Raw genomic sequence first — 20,463 nt, forward strand, 5'->3', positions numbered from 1 at the left:
TATTATCTGTAAGCTGCCTAAAGTTGCTGTAAACAAGTAGGTGACTATATAAATTATCTAAAACAAACAAACAAACAAAGGGATAGCATCAAGAAGTGATAATACTGCTTTATATTGCACTAGTGAGGTCAGACTTGGAATATTGCTTTTGGTCACCACAATACAAAAAAGATTCTGAGACCCTAGAAAGTGTGCAGAGAAGAGGAAAAAAGATGATAAGGGGTCTGGAGGCTAAATCGTATGATGAATGGTTGAGCAACTAAATATGCCTCGCCCACCGAAGAGGTTTAGGAGGGACACAATAGCTTTCTTCCAGTACTTGAGGGGCTGTAAGAGAGAAAAGGGGGTTGACGTATTCTCCAAAGCACGGCTTTTCACTGGCTTTTCACCCATTGTACCACTTTTAGGATATGGCAACATCCGAGTACCACCAGTCACCTAGCAAGGTGTCAAAAACTTGATGACCAAAAAAAAGGAAAAAGGTGATGACATATATGTAGTCCTCAACTTACAACAGTTTGCTTAGTGACTGTTTGAAGTTACAATGGCACTGAAAAAAGTGCCCCCCAAACCACAGCCAAGCAAGACACCTGCCTGCCCGCCTGGCAGCGCTCTTCCTCCTGTCCGAGGTTTTCATTGTTGTGAGCATTTCTGTTGAGGATTGGCAGTGGGGGTGGGGTGGTGTTCTGTACCAGCCTGCTACCGGCCCTGCAGAAAAGGCAGGGACAACCCCTTTACAAACGGCAAGAGGCTGGAATTAAGCCTGCCAAATTTATTAACATAAAACAGAGCAAAACAAGACACCAACCATGAAACAGGAGCTATGAAACAGGAACTAATCAAGCGGGTGCCTTCAGCAAACCAGCCCTCCCACGCATTCCCCTTTTATACAGTTCAGAGCTTGGCTTCTCTCTGCCTCCTTCCGAGGTGCCCCATTGCCTTCCTCTGTTTACTCCTGATTGACTACCTCCTGCGTCGGGCGTCCTTGAACAGGGCCAGCTGTGGGTCATCTTCATCCACGCTGTCAGGCTCACACAGCTGGGTCTCCATCGTGACCAGGTGGGAGGGGCCTGGCTGAGGGCTCTCATCAGCAAGATCTTCAACCCCCTCAGCAAGCTCTTCAACACCCCCCTCCTCCTCTGAGTCGTCCGACCCAACTGCCGAACCCACAGGCTGACCCTGAATCACAACAGGTGGGGGTGGGAGTTTGGTTTTTATTCCCCCCCCCGCTGGGTGGTTGCAGCAGGTTTTGGTCACTTCATAAGACCCTGGGACACTGTGACCATCATAAATATGAATCAGTTGCCAAGCATCTGAATGTAAATCACAAGAGCCTGGAGATGCTGCAACATTCCAGATGATCGGTGCTTCTTCTGGGCTCAGCAGACATGCCGGGATCAGCGCCGAGCTCCAGCTGGAGCCTGGTGCTGATCCTGGCACTTCCACTGAGCCCTGACAGCCCTGAACAAGCACCAATCAGCTGGAAAGCAGTGCTGATCCTGGTGCTTCTGCTGAGCCCTGATAGCCATGCAGCTCCAACTATCTCTCATTCAGGCTTGTGCAGTGCTGCCACCGGTTCAGCTCATTCCCCTCCCCCGCTACCACTTTTTTAGGATGGTCACGTACCACTGGCCAGGTTCCAATGTACCACAGGTGGTACCTGTACCACTGGTTGAAAAGCCTTGCTCCAAAGCACCTGAGGGCAGGACAAAAAGTAAAGAGATATTTTCTGAGAGTCAGAGCAATTTATCAGTGGATCAGCTTGGCTCCTGGGTTTGTGGGTGCTCCATTCACTAGAGGTTTTCAAGAATAAACTGGACAACCATTTGACCAAGGTGGTATAAAGTCTCCTGCCTTGAATGTTCTAATTATTTCAAGTGGACTATGGCCTACTGTATTCACAATGAAGAAGGGTGAATGTTGTCCTGCTGCAGTTTGAGAGAAAATATTAAACATCCTTTCTCTGCTGGGCTTCAGAGAGTCCTCTTCTATCAGCCAGGTCTTCTTCATGTACTGCAGGGGCAGGGCATATTTATCTAGAGCTGCTTTGTCTTCTGTGAAAAGGGAAGCTGTTCCTCAAAATATCACATTCAAAATACTACTCACTTGGCTAACCAGTTTGCATTGTCCCTGATCTTGTTGGGATTTTCCCATTTTGTCTTCTTTGTTAGGAGCTAACATGAAAATAGCACGTAAAAATGCAAGTAGAAAAATAGGGACCACTACGGTGGGAAGGTAACAGCGTTCCGTGCGCCTTTGGCGTCTAGTCATGCCGGCCACATGACCACGGAGACGTCCTCGGACAAGTGCTGGCTCTTCGGCTTTGAAACGGAGATGAGCACCGGCCCCTAGAGTCAGAAACGACTAGCACGCATGTGCGGGGGAACCTTTACCTTTACCTTAACATGAAAATAGGAAGGGGTGTCATGTAGAATTGGGGAAATAAAAGTAGGGACAAAAAGCTATCCTTGATTCCTTCTTTCTTTTCAGGTAAAGTCAGTAATGGTGATCACTAAATAAAAGGGGTATAATTATTGGTTGTCACTCTCCATGGCACAGGGCTAACATATTTGAAGGCCCCTCGCTCCAATGGTTTCTGCCCACCCAACAAATTCATATAGAAACAGTATGCCCTGAGTCCTTTCTATTGAACTGTGAGACCCAGGAAGTGTGCCTTCTCTATCATTGTGTCTGCACTGCAGTTGGGATGGTCTTGATCCTGCTGGGCTTTAAAAAGACCCTGAACCTTGGGCTCTTCCCTTGCAGGAGCCTTGGTGTGGGTCAGTATGGGTTCTGTGAATTATTGTGCCTGGAGCTATAGGTATTATAACGATAGGTTTTGTCTACTGGTTCATTGGATTGCTACTACTGAGGTCTTCTTTGCATGCACATAATGTTGTTAAATTAATCATTCAGTATAAATTGGATGACTAAGCAGGGGGAGAGGAAAGGAGCAAGGACCGGTATGTGGCTCATTGTTGTGGTATTCAGAGAATTTATATCTTCAGCTCTAGGTATTCATATCATCCAGCAGATTGAGAAGAGTTGCCAGACAGGACAGATCACTCTTTGAGCAAGTTGGGGTTGTTCTCCACTGGTCTTTGCTCTCTCCTCTGGTACAGAGGACTGGCAATGTTGAAAGAGGTGCAATCACAGAATAAAGTATAAAGGATTAAGATGAAAAATTTCCTAGACACTGGGGCATTGGGAGAGAAGAGGAAGAGATGATCATCTTGTTTCATTTGAGGAATCTAGAATAGAATAACAGAGTTGGAAAGGACCTTGTAAGTCAGGGGTGTCAAACTCAATTTCATTGAGGGCCACATCAGCATTGCGGTTGCCCTCAGGAGGCCGGGTGGGTGTGGCCTACTGGGTGGGCGTGGCTAAAGTGCGTATGGCCTACTGGGTGGGCATGGCCAGCTCTACATCGTTCGCATCAAGGGTGCCTATGGGGGCCTGGGCAGGAATGGGACAGATCTGAGGGTCTCTGGCAGGAGGAGGGTCTCTGGGCCAGGGCCAAAGCAGTGGGGGCCGTTCCCTCACTGTTTCCAGGGTGGCTTCGCGGGCCGCATGAAACCACTTTGTGGGCCGAATCTGGCCCCCGGGCCTTGTGTTTGACATGTCTGTTGTAAGTCATCTAGTCCAACCCCTTGCCCAAGCAGGAATCCCTACACCATTTCTGACATGGCAATCCAGTCTCTTCTTGAAAGCTTCCAGTGATGAAGCACCAACAACATCTGAAGGCAATCTGTTCCATTGGTTGATTGTTCTCGCTGTCAGGAAATTTCTCCTTATTTCCAGGTTGAATTTCTCCTTGATCAGTTTCCATCCATTATTCCTTGTCTGGCCTTCAGGTGCATTGGAAAATAGGTTGACCCCATTCTTCTCAGTGAGACCTTCTCAAATATTGGAACACTGCTATCATGTCTCCACTGGTCCTTCTCTTTACTAGACTAGCCATGCCCAGTTCCTGTAACAGTTCTTCATATGTTTAAACCTCCAGTCCCCTAATCATCCTTGATGCTCTTCTCTGTACTTTCTCCAGAGTCTCAACTTCTTTTTTATATTATAGAGACCAAAATTGATTGCAGTATTCTAGGTGTGTTCTTACTAAGGTTTTATAGAGTGCTATTAGTACCTCACATGAACTTGATTGAATCCCTCTGTTAATGCAATTTAGGATTGCATTGGCTTTTTTGGCTACCACCGCACACTGTTGGCTCATATTTAATTGACTGTCCATTAAGACTCCAAGATCCCTCTCACAGTTCCTGCTATTAAGCCTGATTTCACCCAATCTATATGTGTACTTCCCCTCCCCTCTTGTCTAAGACTTTACTGTTCTCTATGCTGAATTTCATTTTGTTAGTTAGGGCCGTGTTCATGTCTGTCAAGATCCCTCTGGATCTTGAGCCTATCATCTAGGGTGGGAACCACATCAGCTCTTTCCCAATCCTTAGGTACTTCCCGGGTTCTCCAGGATTTTTTTAAATATGGTGCAGTGGTTCTGAGATGACATCTGCCAGCTCCTTCAGAACTCTGGGATGTAATCTGTCGGATCCTGGTGATTTATGTTCATCAAGACCAGACAGGGGTTCTCTTACCATTTTTTGTTTATCTTAAGTAGTCTGTCTTTTTCAGTTACGTTTTTGGTGGGTTCGGCTATAATTTGTTTTTTTCGTGAAGGCCGATGCAAAGTCGCTTCGCTCATTTTCACTTTCGATATTCACTATTCAGTTCCGACTATGACAGTCTGGAAACGTCTCCTCTGGGCGCTCCTGGGGGCAGCGGCCGCGCTCTGTGTTGCGAAAGGTAAGGAAGGAGACGCTCCCTTTGCTCGCCCCCCTGTCCGCATCCTTGTTCTCCGTCTCCGAACTCCGATCTTGCTTGGCTAGCCGGAACGGAGTCCGGTTTCAGCGGGGCCTTCTTACCAACGGGCCTCCTCATCACAGAAGTGGTGGTTTGATAGGGGCCTGTCCTTACAGGTGACCTACGCCGCCTCCTCGCATGCCCGGTTAGAGAGGGCGCGGACTTTTAAGAAAAGAAGAATACAAACGTGTTGTGGGGATTTTATGATGCACCCGAGGCGCCAAGTCGCTGTCTGCCATCCTCGGGCTGCCCTTGGCCACAGGGCAAACGTTTGAGTCCTTCCGTTTCTCGAGGATTAAAGCGCTCCCAAAGACCAAATCCGGAGGAGACGAACTCTGGCACTCACAGCGCTCTCCCCTACAGCAGGTTTTTTTTTTTGGGGGGGGGGGATAACCCAAAAAGTCCCACATGAGCTGAGAATAACAAGGGGCCATGGAAACCACAGCTCCTCTTCCCTGACATGGCACCTTCTATATGAATTCAAGGACTCATTTTACAACATGTTACCTGGTAAAATATCCGGGAAATTCTGATCTTTTTTATATGCAGCTATTACTATCAGATCAATATGACACAGTTTCTTTGAATGTAGCTAAGTTCTGCTTTACTGTCTGTAAAATTAGGCAGACTTAGCCACTGTTATTCCATTATCTCAGCACTAACTACACTATAGTATTAAGTCCTTTTCTGCTTTGTTTCATTTTATTTCAGTGTTTTAATTTTGATCTGTGCCATAATAACACTGAAAGGCCGAGCCTCTCTTTTCTCACTGCCCTCCGAGCAAGGGAGGACACCGGAAAGGCTGGGAACGGCGAGCGTTGCCGGGAACAGGGTTGCGATTTCGCTGCAAGTGGCTTGTCTTTTATTTGTTGAAATTTCTGCTAGAAACGCTTATGGGTGGTGTTAATAGCGCTCTCCGTAAATGTAGTTACCGTTTATTTACTTTTCATGACATTAAATTGTACCCTATTGTATCCACATTGGCTCTATTCACCACATCCTTCAGTTTAAAAAGTTAGTTTGTGAGGCAGATAGAAACTCACTTTGTCGTTAGCTACTTTGGTGCTGCTTTCTCTTCCCAATGTTACCTTAATAATAGCCGGAGCCATGGCAGAAATAAGTTGTTGATTGAAGGCTAGCGAACTTCAGGACTGAAGGATTTAGAGCAAGCATAATGCATTTTCTCTGGGCAATTTAGAAAAGAGGAACCATGCTGGATCACACCATGTCCAACCAAAAGCATTTAAGAAGCTCCAGAAAGCAATAACTCTCTTTCCATCATTGGGTAAAGGGTTTCAGGGTTTAGTGACCCTAGTCTGAACAACAGAGTTGCCAGCGAAATATCAGGAAATCTGTCTAGGCTCTAGAGTTCAGTCACTAAACCTTGAAACTCAGTCCTGCCCAATACATACAACAACAACAACAACAACAACAACAACAACAACAACAACAACAATAATAATTGGAAGGGACTTTGGAGGTCATCTAGTCTAACCCCCTGCTCAAGCAGGAATCATTATACCATTTCAGACAAATGGCTGTCCAGTCTCTTCTTAAAAACTTCCAATGTTGGAGCATTCACAGCTTCTGGAGGCAGGTTGTTCCACTGGTTAATTGTTCTAACAATTGAAAGCCTAAACCAGTATACAGTATTCCTCTTTCTCCTATTGTTCCACTCCAACAACTGAGGTTTAAGGCATACTTTGGGTGATTTGGCATTATTTTTATTTTTATATTTATATTCTCCCTTTCACTCAGTTATATTCATAGTACTCTCTACTGCTATCTTTCCCTACAACAACTCTATTAAGTAAGTTGGGGAGGAGGTAAGAGACAGTGGCAAAGACAAAATCCATCACACTAGCTCTGCCATTTTATGTTTAAAAATCAACTGAAATAAAATAGTCTGGGCTAGTTTACACTAATACCATGTATTTTTACTGAAGGGAAAATGAGAAAATCCTTCCCAAAATTGCTGTCATTAAGAATAACTTCACATTTTAGGTGCAATAAAAATGATTTTATGATAGAAGCTTTGTTCAGTTGCTGGTACACAAAGTTTGGATTTATTTAAATCAAAGTAACTTAATTGATATGTAACATAAATTAACAAAAAGTTCTGTTTTCTGATGCATGTCAAGTGACTTTTATAATTTTTTAATTCATTGCTTATTTATTTATATCCTGCCTTTATTATTTTTATAAATAATAATTCAAATATAAGGCTGCAGTTGATTATAACTATTATACTTAAAGGATATAATAAAAAAGTTTCCATATGTTTTATCTATTATTAAAGGTAAATTGTAAATTAAGAATATCTGATCATTTCTGCTTTATGACACAAAATTAGATTACTTGCTTGAAAATTAATTGCCTAGGAGAGGGATATCAACACTCCCTTTCTGAAGTTTCAGATTGTTTATAAGCCCTCAAACAATTATTATATGAAAATAATTTAATTAATATTACTTTAACTAATAATATTAATAATAATAAGAAAACAATAATAGAACAGAACAGAATAGAATAACAGAGTTGGAAGGGACCTTGGAGGTCATCTAGTCTAACCCCCTGCTCAGGCAGGAAACCCTATACCATTTCAGACAAATGGTTGTCCAATCTCTTCTTAAAAACTTATAGTGTTGGAGCATATACAACTTCTGGAGATAAGTTGTTCCACTTGTTAATTGTTCTAACTGTCGGGAAATTTCTTCTTAGTTCTAGGCTGCTTCTCTCCTTGACTAGTTTCCATCCACTGCTTCTTGTCCTACCCTCAAGTGCTTTGGAGAATAGCTTCACTCCCTCTTCTTTGTGATAACTCCTGAGATATTGGAACACTGCTGTCATGTCACCCCTAGTCCTTCTTTTCATTGAATTAAACATACCCAATTCCAGCAGCTGTTCCTTATATGTTTTAGCCTCCAGTCCCCTAATCATCTTTGTTAGTCTTCTTTGCACTCTTTCCAGACTTTCAACATCTTTTTTACATTGTGGTGACCAAAACTGATGCAATATTCCAAGTGTGGCATTATAGAGTGGTATTAATACTTCACGTGATCTTGATTCTATTCCTCTGTTAATGCAGCCTAGAACTGTGATGGCTTTTTTGGCAGCTGCAGCATACTCTTGGCTCGTATTTAAGTGATTGTCCACTAGGACTCAAAGATCCCTCTCGCAGTTATTACTACTACTGAGCGAGGTGCCACCTATACTGCTCCTGTGCATTTGGTTTTTCTTGCCTAAATGTAGAACCTTACTTTTTTCACCATTAAAATTCATTTTGTTAAATAGCACCCAATGTTCAAGTATGTCAAGATCCTTCTGTATCTTATGCTTATCTTCTGGAGCACTGGTTATTCCTGCCATTTTGGTGTCATCTGCAAATTTGATGAGTTCCCCATCTATCCCCTCATCCAAATCATTGATGAAGATGTTGAAGTGTACTGGGCCTAAAACAGAGCCTTGGGATACCCCACTGCATACTTCCCTCCATGTAGATGCAGATCCATTGAGGACTACATGTTGAGTGCGGTTGGTCAGCCAGTTACGAATTCATCTGGTGGTGATGCTGTCTAACCTACATTTTTTCTATCTTATCAAGTAGTATGTTGTGGTCTACTTTATCAAATACCTCACTAAAGTCCAAGTAAATTATATCCACAGCATTCCTCTGGTCCACTAATTTTGTCACCTTGTCAAAGAATGCTGTAAGATTTGTCTGGCATGATCTGTTTTTGACAAACCCAAGTTGGCTTTTGGTTATGAAACCAAATAGAAAATAGATAAATTTCACCTTCGGGATTAGGGACTGCTTTGGAATTCAACAGAAATCTCAAAAGAATAATTGAGCCCAGTTGACTTTCCATCATTCATTAACACCCTTTTGAACCCCAACCATCTGTCACCCAGAATTCAGCATTTACCAAAAACTCTACAGCATTTGAGAGGTAGGACTTCACCAAACTGCTCCAACTTATTGTTTTGGTTTCAAGCTACTGCTAGAATAATGTTTATGTGTTGTAACTATAGATTTGTTTTTCTGGTTTATCTAACCTGTTATTAAAGTTCTTTAAAACTGGAAAGTTTGGACTTTATTTCAGGTGCTTTTAATTGATTTAGTAGCATAGGTATTACTGTAATATGAAGAAAAATGTTTCTCTAAGAGAGAAAAAGTAAATGTTTACAGCATAACTTTTGAGTTCAATACATGGATTATATGAGCTATACTAGTAGTATACTAGACTACTAGGAATGAATCAGAATAATATCCCTAGGTCAGCTGAAACAGAAAAGATGGCAGAAAGTTGTTACAAGAATTAGTCCAAGCTCTAAAGTTTGGAGAATGGGGAAGTAAAAGTGTAGGTTTGGGTAGACCACATTCTTCAGATGCTAGTCCTGCCCCTAGTGAAATTTCTTACCATATAAGGAGTCCTAAGTCAGCAAAGGAGGAAAATAGAACACCTTCTTCAAAAGCAGAAGTAGTTCACTGGGAGTTTCCAAGTTTGGTAGAAGTCCCAGAAGCGGAAGTGAAACTCCAAGGGAGAAGCAGAGGGTCAAACTGAAAAACCCTTAAGGGAGTGAGAAATTCATCAGAGAGAAAAGGGGAGTAAAAAACCACAGTAGACAAACTTGTTTGTGGGGTCTTTGGTGCTGTCTGAGCTTGGTTGTTTTCTTGCAGACATTTCATTTCCCAATAGGTAGCATCATCATTGCATCATCTAACAATGATGAAGTTACCTATTTACATAATTGTAAAGACCTGCCTCCGTTAAACCTCCCAAGAAAGCAGAACTCTTGAAACTTGCATTGTCTCAACAGGAACTTTTATTGGAAGGCATTGATAGCAGGATAGTAAGGCAGGATCTGAGGATTTCCTGTGTGAAATGTTACATTAAAAGAGCCCTTTCAAACCCCACCCCAAATGTCCAATCGGCTGGTTTGAATTGAGCCAATCCATAGGTGTTACATTGTTGTGGGAAACAACCAATAAGTTACCATTCTCAAGGCTGTCAGGTCTCTCCACAGATTCTTCCCATCCAACTTGAGATAAGGCTGGAGGCACATTCTTTTCACACCCTGAAGTAAAGTAATTCAAAGAGGATAGAATAAAGTGAAGGAAGTACATTGCAGAAAACCCACAGGTCATCCCCCCCCATTCCCAGCACAAGCGTTCCCCTCCCAATAGAATGGCAGAACCCAAAAATGAGAGCATAAGAAAGATATACATTGAGGATCTGACATGCCACCCCCCCCCTTAAAGAAAAGAGAGATCCACCTGGAGAAGAGAAAATAATAACGGAGAGAAAATATGACATAGCGGTTAGTCAGGTTTATCAGGGTAATGAGTATGAAAATGTTTGAGCAATCTAGGGACCCTCACATGTTTCTTGTGTACCCACTCATTTTGTGATGCTGGAAGATCTTTCCTTGCCACTTATTGAGTGGCTCATGGTTTTGGCAGCTTAGCCCTGGGGACAATCTCAATGGCACACTCTGTGGGATGGTGTGAGGGGCAACTCATCAGAGCCCTTCTTGCTAAAGACCTCAGCCAGGTCCTGGTACTCCCTGAGTATGCCTCCTAATTCCCGATCGTTGATTATTGCCACTACTTCATGCTTATGCTTCATTATGGGGCTGCAGTGATTATTGGGTGAATGGGACTTCCCTTTTGGGAATCTCAGGTCCCCCGTTCTCCAGTTTACCTGTAGGTTCCATTTTTTAGCCAGGCCAGTCCTAGGATTAGGGGCCATTCTATGCCAGGGGTCACTATAAAAGTCAAAGTCTCAGTATGGTTCCCCCATGGTTAATTTTACAGGGATTGTGGCAAGGGTGGCTGGGGCACCCCTGCAATAGACCAATTTAACTGACCAAAGAAAATTGGCTTCTTCAGTCTCCTCACCGAAATCCCCAGATTTTCCACCAGAGTCGGGCTTATTAAAAATCTGGTGCAGCCCGAGTCCAATAAAGCCTTCAGGGCCACCTTCTTCTCCATCCCTGGGATTAGCAGTTTTATGGGCCTGGTAATGGGTGTGATGGGTTCACTTACCAAGGGCTCATCATCGGAGTTGCTGTCGGGCATCTCTGAACCTTGTCCGGTAGGGTCGGATTTACCCCTCCTGATTTTTCAGAGTATTGGAACTCCATGATCTCTGCTTTTTATAACTGTCTCCCTGGGATGCTGGGGGTGGTGGTTAGTGCCCCCCCCAGAATAGTCTCCTTTTCTCACCAAAGTCTTTGGCACTCTGCAGATCAATGGCCCTCTTTGCCACATTTAAAGCAAATGAGCACAGGGTGGCTTCAGGGGCTTTTGTCGCCTCTCGCTTCTTCTCCAGTGGGGAACATTTCCACACTTGACTGAAATGATGTTGATTTTGGGCGTGGTCGATCTCTCCCTCCTTGGCTAGGATGCACCAGTCATGGAGGCAGGCAGGGGCTCCTCGGGCAATACAAGCATGGAAGAGGTCATCATTCAGCCCATCCTTGAAACAAGTCACCTAGATGTTCTCTGGCCAGTTAAAGATGGCAAGCCAGATCTCAGAATTCTTCACTGTATTCAGCCACTGGGCATTGGCCCTGCCTGACAGTCTTAATGCGATCCCTGGCCTTCCAGTTGGCCAAAGGGTCTTCGAATCTCCATTTCAGCGCTGCCATGAATTGGTTGAAGTTCAGGTGCATCAGGATTGTGCAGGGTGATCATCCATTGAGCCACTGCATCTTCTAGGGCCAGGGTGATGTTTCTGACCCAGGCACCCTCACTAGGGATCTCCTGGCCATACTCCTCTATGTAGCTCAGGATGTGGGCCAGGAAGAAACCCAGTTGCTGGGGATCCCCATCATGCTTCATGCCAAGGGGGAGAGTTTTGCGCTTGGGGTGGCAAGCCCCCTTCCTTCTGGCTCTGCACCCATTGCCTCTGGCTGGTGTGGCCTGAGCTGGGGTCTTTGCTGTGGTTGTGGCTCCTGTGGTATCTGTGGCACTGGCAGAGGTGCTGGGTTGGTGGGTTTGCTCTTCCCCTTCCCTATTCTTCCTCCAGCCTTTCCTCAATTTTGCCTCAGCAGGGGTCTGTTTCTTCCTCTCTAAGGTTTTTTAAAAGCCTCGGCTTCCGGGTGGCAAGGCTCCGTTGATGGCAGTCATTTCGGCTGTCAGCCCCGCTGTCTCCGTAGAGCCGCCAAAAACAGCGACGATCAGCTGTTTGGAGGCTCGGAAGCCCGCTCCTCGGGAGAAGAGGATGAGGTGAGCGCCCAGGCAGGGGTAGAGCTCCCCCAGACCGCCAGAGTTGAAATTCTGGTGGTTGAAGGGTTGAGTCCCCCCACAGCCTGAGTTTGCTCCGGACTCCGGGACACCTCTGCTCCAAGGCTTTGGAGCAGAGCAGGACGCTGCAACCATCCCTGCCAGCGAGAGTGAACTTTGGATTACTTGGATGCAGGCAGAGCTGTGCAGGAGAATAATAATAATAATAATAATTTTATTTATATACCGCCCTTCTCCCGAAGGACTCAGGGCGGTGAACAGGGCAAGCATAAAAAATACAGAATTACAAAAGTTAAAAAGGATTAAATATATGCCCAACTAAAAACAGTAAATACAAATATTAAAATAACAGTAAAAAACCCCACCCATCCCCCATCAGGCCAGGCCGGCTTGTTCAAATAAGAATGTCTTTAGATCGCGACGGAAGGAGCGAAGGTCAGGCACCATCCGGAGCTCAACCGGTAACCGGTTCCATAGCTCCGGGGCGCCCACAGAGAAGGACCTTCACCTGGGGGCCACCAATCGACATTCTCTGATCGGTGGCACCCTGAGGAGGCCTTCTCTGTGGGAACACACAGGGCGGAGGGAAGTTGATGCCGGCAGCAGGTGTTCCCTAAGGTACTCTGGACCCATGCCATGTAGGGCCTTAAACACCATTACCAGTACCTTGAATCTCACCCAGAAGACAACTGGCAACCAATGCAGCTCACGGAGCAGAGGTGTAACATGGGAGTATCGGGAGACTCCCAACACAACTCTCACGGCTGCATTCTGTACCAGTTGGAGCCTCCGAGTGGTCCTCAAGGGCAGCCCCATGTAGAGAGCGTTGCAGTAGTCTAGACGAGAGGTCACGAGCGCGTGAGTACATAAGTCATCCCGGTCTAGATAGGGCTGCAACTGGCGCAGCAGGCGAACCTGGGCGAAGGCCCCCCTAGTCACAGCCACTATGTGGTCTTCCAGAGTGAGCTGTGAATCTAGGAGGACTCCCAAGTTGCGAGCCCTATCTATGGGGGGTAATAGTTCACCCCCCATAGAAAGAGGTGGAATATCCTGAATAACCCGGGATGACGGTATGCAAAGCCACTCAGTCTTGTCGGGGTTGAGTTGAAGTCTGTTCCTCCCCATCCAGACCCGAATCGCCTCCAGGCAACGGGACATCACGTCGAGGGCATCAGTGGGGTGGTTTGGGGTTGAAATGAAAAGCTGGGTATCATCAGCGTACTGATGATACCCAACTCCAAAGCCACGAATGATCTCACCCAGCGGTTTCATATAGATGTTGAACAGGAGAGGCGAGAGGACCGACCCCTGAGGAACTCCACAAACGAGAGACCTCGAGGTCGACCTCTGCCCCCCTGTCAACACCGACTGCGAACATCCCAGGAGATAGGAGGAGAACCACTGAAGAACTGTGCCTCCCACTCCCAATCCCCTGAGACGCCGCAGCAAGATACCATGATTGATGGTATTGAAAGCCGCTGAGAGGTCTAATAGGACTAGGACAGAGGAATATCCCCTGTCCCGAGCCCTCCAGAGATCATTCACCAGCGCGACCAATGCCGTCTCCGTGCTGTACCCGGGCCTGAAACCCGATTGGTACGGGTCTAGATAATCCGCTTCATCCAGGACCAGAGGGAGCTGATGCGCCACCACACTCTCAACAACCTTCGCAAGAAAGCGAAGGTTGGAGACCGGACGAAAGTTGTTCAACACAGCTGGGTCCAAGGCAGGCTTCTTGAGGAGAGGCCTCACCACTGCCTCTTTCAAGACGGCGGGGAAACTACCCTCAGTCAAAGAAGCAGATATAACCGCCTGGAACCAGCTTCGTATCCTCTCCCGGGCTGCATAAACCAGCCAGGAAGGGCACGGGTCCAATAAACATGTGGTGGAGCTCAGCCTCCCCATAATCCTGTCCACTTCCTCCGGAGTCACAGAATCAAACTCCTCCCAGGTAATACTGACAAGACCGCCCGTGTCCTGATCGTCAGACTCTGCCCAGTCAGAGTCCAAACCGGTCCGAATCCGAGCGATTTTGTCCGACAGATGTTGGTTAAACTCCTCGGCACGACCCTGCAAGGGTTCCTCCCTCACCTCTTGATTAAGGAGGGAGTGAGTCACCCTAAACAGGGCAGCCGGGCGATTATCTGCGGACGCGATAAGGGTAGCAAAGTGATTAGACCTCGCCACCCTTATCGCAGCGAGATAAGACCTAATGTAGGTTCTTAGTCGCAATCGGTCGGATTCGGATCGGCTGGATCTCCAACCGCTCTCTAGGCCCCGTCTCCGACGCTTCATCTCCCGAAGCTCCGCGGAAAACCATGGAGCTCGACGGGATCTGCATCGGGTCAGGGGCCGCAAGGGTACAACTCGGTCAAGAGCCTCCGTGGCAGCCTTTTCCCAGGCCTCCACTAAGGCATCCGCTGAGTTGTGAGCGAAGGAGGCAGGTGGGGACCCCAGCGCTGCCTGGAACCTCTCAGGGTCCATTAAGCGTCTGGGGCGGTACCATCTAGTTGGTTCCAGACGCCCACGGTGGGGAGTGGCAAAACGGAAGACCAGCCGCAGGAGATGATGATCGGTCCATGACAGGGGTGTAACAATTGGGGTGCCCCCACCAAGATCATCTAACCACCGTCCAGATAAGAAAATCAGGTCAAGGGTGTGGCCTCCCACATGAGTCGGTCCCGAAATTACTTGCGTCAGGTCCATGGCCATCATGGAAGCCATGAACTCCCAAGCTAGCTCAGATGATCCTCCCAGGGATGGTAGATTAAAGTCCCCCAAAACTATAAGTTTGGGAAACTCAATCACCAACCCAGAGAGGATATCGAGAAGCTCAGGCAGGGCTGCTGCTCCGTGACTAGGCGAAAGGTACACCAGCAGCAAGCCCAACTGCGCACCCGGGCCACATCTCAGGAAGAGAGACTCACACCTGACTATCTGGGGGAACGGTGGCCTCCCGCGGACACAAGGTCTCCCTCATAACAACCGCAACTCCCCCACCCCTACCCTGAGCCCGAGGCTGGTGTAGCACCCGGAAACCTGGTGGGCAAAGATCGACCAGAGGAATACCGCCCTCTGGGCCCAACCAAGTCTCCGTGATGCAAGCCAGGTCCGCCTGCTCACCCTCGACCAGATCCCGGACAAGAGGAACTTTATTAACAACAGACCTGGCATTCAAGTACACCAACCGGAGCTCAGGAGGCTGCACATCCTCGCTCCCGGGACCTCGGGGCGGAGACAGAGGGTCGGAGTGCCTCACCGCTTGCAAGCAGCGGAGAGGCCTTCCCTGAGATCGATACGGCCCTCTGTTCCTACACCTGCTGCCATTCCCTAACGTGGGAATAGGTAGTCCCACGACCTGCCCTGGAGCCCCGGGGGCAACCGATCCCCGCTCCTCCTCCCCACGATCAATCCCAGACCTGGCCTGAACAACGGTAGTTGGACTACCCCCCATATCCAAATGACCAAAAGAAATTCCCACCCCCCTCCCTAACCCCCCAAAAATTTAGATAAAAAACTGACCAGGGGCCTCTTATTAGATTTATATCGGAGGCCCCTACCCGTGCCCAGCCATCTCTCAGGGTCCCAACAATCGGGCCCTTCATCAAGATTATAAGTGGCCAGAAAGGCGGGTCGCACCCAGGAAGGGGGGGCCCCCCTGAGGGCGAACAAGTCCGTGGAAGTATAACGAAAACAAGGCATAAGGAGCAAATCCAGGTGAAAGGCAGTCCATAATTAATAAGGAGGGTCCAAAACAGAGGATAAATGGGTGTCCAGACCCTCCACCCAGCTTCACTGCCACTCAAGCTGGGCAAACCCCCAGGACAGGCCGACCACCATCCTCTCACGACGGTCGTGGAGCCTGCTCCCGGGGGTGGTCTGGAACACACACTCTAGGTACAGCATGCCCCATAGAGCTCTCACCTCTAGGGGCAGCAGATGTAAGTTCAAGCCACCCTCTCACGGTGGCTTATACCCAGGGTCCTCTGAATCCTTTGGGGAAGATGTGTAGGCAGTAGGCAATAATTCGTACAGGCTAAGATACAATAAGCCATAATAGTCCACTCTGCTAATAACCAGGTCCTCCGCCGCTCCACCACTCCAGGCGATTGTTCCTGGCCACCGCTCCATGGGCCCCCAGGTATACAATAATTGGGGCCTTCCAGAGCGTGGCCTGCAGAGTATGACTCCTCCAGGCCTGCTAGTTTCCTCTGGGCCCCGTCGGGATCCATCGGCACCAACCAGTTGACAATAGGTGCCGCACAGAGCACGGATCTTTCAGGCTCCTCCGGAACAAACAGAGTCCGCTGGGCTCCACTAGGCTTCACCGGGGTTAACCGGCTAACCCGGGACCCTTCGGGGCCACCAAGAACACTGAGGATGCCTGGCCATCTGGGGTAAGCAGAGCCATCAAGGGACTGAAACAAGTGACGAGCCATGCCGCCGCCAAGCCACCGAAACTGCTGCTGCTGCTGCCGCTGCCGAAAACGCCGCTGCAAGCACCGCCGCCGCCGCCGTTGTTGCCGAAAACGCCACCGGAGCTGGAGGAAAACAGGCCGAAAAGGCCCGGACATCGCCACCGGCGCAAGCGGCCCGAAAACGGCCCGAAACGCAGGCAACGCTGTTAAGTATGTCTTGGAACAGCCCGGGAACGCCGCCACCTCCGCCACCGTCAAAATGGTCCAAAAGTGCCGTAGCCGCCGTAGCCAAGAGCGAACCGAAATGACCATCAAGACGACCCGAAACGGCCCGAAAACGCCTCCGCCAACATCGCAAACAGTCAGAAACCACCTGAGGACGCCGACGCCGCCGAGAACGGCCCGAAAAATGGCCTGAAGCGGCAGGAAGACGCTGTAAACGACGAGCCGGCAGACCAGCAGACCAGCAGACCAGCAGACAGCCAAACGGTAAAATTAGCAGGCAGCAGACAGCAGTTGTCTAGCTGCCTAATTCATTGCCTATCACTACCCCCCCCCAACACAGAGGGCATAAAGCACCCCTGAGGGGCTCCTAGGACGCCTAGTCTCTGAAACTTGCAGAGCTCAGCCCAACACGTCCGCCTGCACGTCCGCCATCTTGAAAAAGCTGTCAGAGCAAGTATTTGAACTTCCATGAGATGAAGGATGACTTGGAATTGAGAGATGTTTGAAAAGAAAGGAACTTGCAAGAAAAAGACACTCCTCCTCCCAATTGAATTGTCTTAAACAATTCTCTTAAGTGTTCCACCATTTCTAACTGTAAATTTTTATAATAAATGGCAGTCAAACCGTCAGTTCCCAGTGCTTTACCCACTTTTAATTGTTTAATTGCTAGAAAAATTTCTTCGTCAGTTATCAATTGGTTCATCCCTTCCTTTTGTTCTTGCGTAAGAACAGGAATATTAGCATTCATCAAGTATCCATCTATATCTACATCTCTAATCTTATCTCTAGCATACAACTTAGAATAAAAATCAACAAAAGTCTTTTTAATAAGATTCTGCTGATACACTACTTTACCCTTATGTTCTATTCTATCTATATTGCAAGCTCTTTCCTTCTTCCTTAACAAGTAAGCTAACCTTCTACCCGGTTTATTAGCATTACAAAAAGTGTTATGTCTAGCATACTGTAGGTTAGTTGCTACTTGATCTGCCATTAACATATCAAACTGACCCCTTAGTAAGGTAATTACCTCTTTGATCTTCCCATCAGATGGATTCCTTTTGTTCTTACGCAAGAACAAAAGGAAGGGATGAACCAATTGATGCGGAAAAAGCTTTTGATCAATTGGACTGGCAATTTTTGATGAAAGTATTAGAGAAAATGGAATTTGGGGAAAATTTTTTACAACCTATTAGGGCAATATATCAGAAGCAAACAGCTCGTATAATAGTAAATAACAGTTTGACAGAATCATGCAATATTGAAAAGGGTACAAGACAGGGGTGTCCGCTGTCACCTTTATTGTTTGTTTTAACATTGGAAATATTACTGATTAAAATACGAGATTCAAATAAAATTAGGGGAATTCAAATAAGAGATCAGTATTACAGATTGAGGGCGTTTGCGGACGACCTGGTTATTACAGTAACTCAGCCGGATTACTCAGTTGTAGAATTGATGGAGATAATAATGTTATATGGGAAAGTTTCTGGATTTAAGATAAACACACAAAAAACTAAAATATTGTCTAAGAATATGACTGTAGCACAAAAGGCTGCTCTACAAGAGCTAACGGGATTTGAAATAGTTAAAAAGATTAAATATTTGGGGATATATCTGTCAGCCTCAAATGTGAAGTTATATAAAAATAATTATGAAATGTTATGGGGAAAAATACAAAAAGAATTAGATAGTTGGAAAAAAATTACAATTGTCTTTATTGGGAAGAATTTGCAGCAGTGAAGATGAATGTTTTGCCAAAATTTTTGTTTTTGTTTCAAATGATACCTATACTTAAAAAGGATTTAAATCTGGAGGAATGGCAAAAAGGAATTAATAAATTTGTCTGGGCAGGGAAAAAGCCACGAGTTAAATTTAAGATAATGCAAGATACGCGTGAAAGAGGTGGTCTTAAAATGCTTAATTTTAAATTATATTATGAGGCTGCTGCTTTGTCATTGATAAGTGACTGGTTTAATTTAACACAAGGGAGATTATTAAATCTTGAGGGTCATGATTTGTTATTTGGTTGGCATGCATATTTATTGTATGATAAGAAGGTGGATAATGTGTTTAAGATACATATTTTAAGGTAAGCTCTGTTGCGAGTTTGGAAAAAGTATAGACATAAGTTAAATTATAAGATACCAATTTGGGCAATACCTAAACATGCAATAGAAAATATAAATGTGGGATTCAAACAGGATGAGACTACATATAAGGAAATTTTAAGTCTAGAAAGAAATGTGTGGCAATTAAAGCCATATAATATTTTAAAAGAAGAAAAGATTGTACAAACTTGGTTTCAGTATGGGCAATTACAGGCAAGATGGAAAGAGGACCAGAAAGCTGGCTTTTCGATGACTGATGAAAATTTGGTAAAACAAATTAGAGATCAAGGTCAAGCACATATTAAAAGGATATATAATGCATTGATAGAAATCGACTCAGAAACGGAACTTGTTAAAGATTGTATGATAAAGTGGGCCCAGAATTATAACAATGGACACTTGGGAAAAGATCTGGGTTACACAGGCCCAAAACTTAAGAGAGAATTTTTATAAAATGTTTTATAGGTGGCACTTAGACCCTAAAAAAATAGCAAGTATGTATCCGAACTGCCAGCCCAAATGTTGGAGGTGTGGTTGTGAGGATGCAACATATTTTCATATATGGTGGACTTGTAAAAAGGTTAAATCCTTTTGGATTAAAATTTGGTGGAATATGCAAAAGATATTTAAGAAAAGGATAAAGTTTTCTCTGCAATTGTTTTTATTGGGTATTATTACAGATACTACTGTTACAGACACTAAGTTGATGTTGCATCTAATTACGGCGGCAAGACTTTTAGTTGCACAATACTGGAAGAAGGAGGAATTGCCGACTATAGAAGAGTGGACTTTGAAAGTTTCCAACTTGGCGGAAATGGCAAAGATTTCGGCATATTTGAAAGATCAATCGCAACAGAGATATATTGTGGAATGGAGAAGATGGATTGAATATATTCAGAATAAATATGGGACTAAAAAGTTTCATTTAGCATTTGAATAAGTAGTGGATTTTTATGATGTATGATTTGTTATTATTATTTGTATTATTTGTTACTTTATTAATATTATGACTATGGAGAGTCAAAGTCCGATAGAACTTAATGTTTTATTTTTGTTGTTAGCATATTTTAGTTTATGTTTGTATTATTATACCCTGTATTCAGCTCTGGGAAGTCGGGGAGGGGGGAGGGGAGGGGAGGGTTGGGGAGAGGGGAGGGGGAGGAGGGAGTTCATTGTATTTAAAAATTGTAAAACTTTTCAATTAAAAAAAACAGCCTCCACCATCAGATTTATGGCTTGCTTAAGGAAGCAATCAGATCAGGTTGGCCTTTCATCCTCTTCTTTGCTGAGGTTGAGTGACCGATCCATCTCAAGTTTCCAACCCAGCTTGCGGCTGCCCTGGTCAATGGTCACTTTCCAGGACCTTCCTTCCCAGTCCTCCTTCTTTCTGACACTGATCGACCATCTCAGTTTCGAGAGTTTCTCCCTAGTTGCAGCCTCATCTCCTGAGCCAGAGGAGTTGGAGTAGCTGTCGCTTGGGTAAACCTTGAGGAGGGGCAGTGCTCACTCTCACTGCCGTGGTTAGACATCACTTACATCAGGGGTGTCAAACTCAATTTCACTGAGGGCCGCATCAGCATTGCGGTTG

At 45.8% G+C, this 20,463-nt stretch overlaps 1 protein-coding gene across 2 annotated transcripts in view; it reads left to right on the plus strand.

Annotated features, from left to right (window-relative positions):
• Positions 1-4,640: 4,640 nt before the first annotated feature.
• The window catches only part of CD58 (CD58 molecule), a 46,322-nt gene continuing 30,499 nt past the window's right edge, over positions 4,641-20,463 (plus strand). For both annotated transcript variants that reach the window (XM_081316276.1, XM_081316277.1), the window contains exon 1: positions 4,641-4,812. In XM_081316276.1, coding sequence (XP_081172402.1) covers positions 4,746-4,812 — 67 coding nt within the window. In that variant the 5' untranslated portion in view covers positions 4,641-4,745. The remainder of the gene's footprint in view (positions 4,813-20,463) is intronic.

This window comes from Vipera berus (genome assembly GCF_964194415.1).
Source record: "Vipera berus genome assembly, chromosome: 2".
Taxonomy (NCBI): Eukaryota; Metazoa; Chordata; class Lepidosauria; order Squamata; family Viperidae; genus Vipera; species Vipera berus.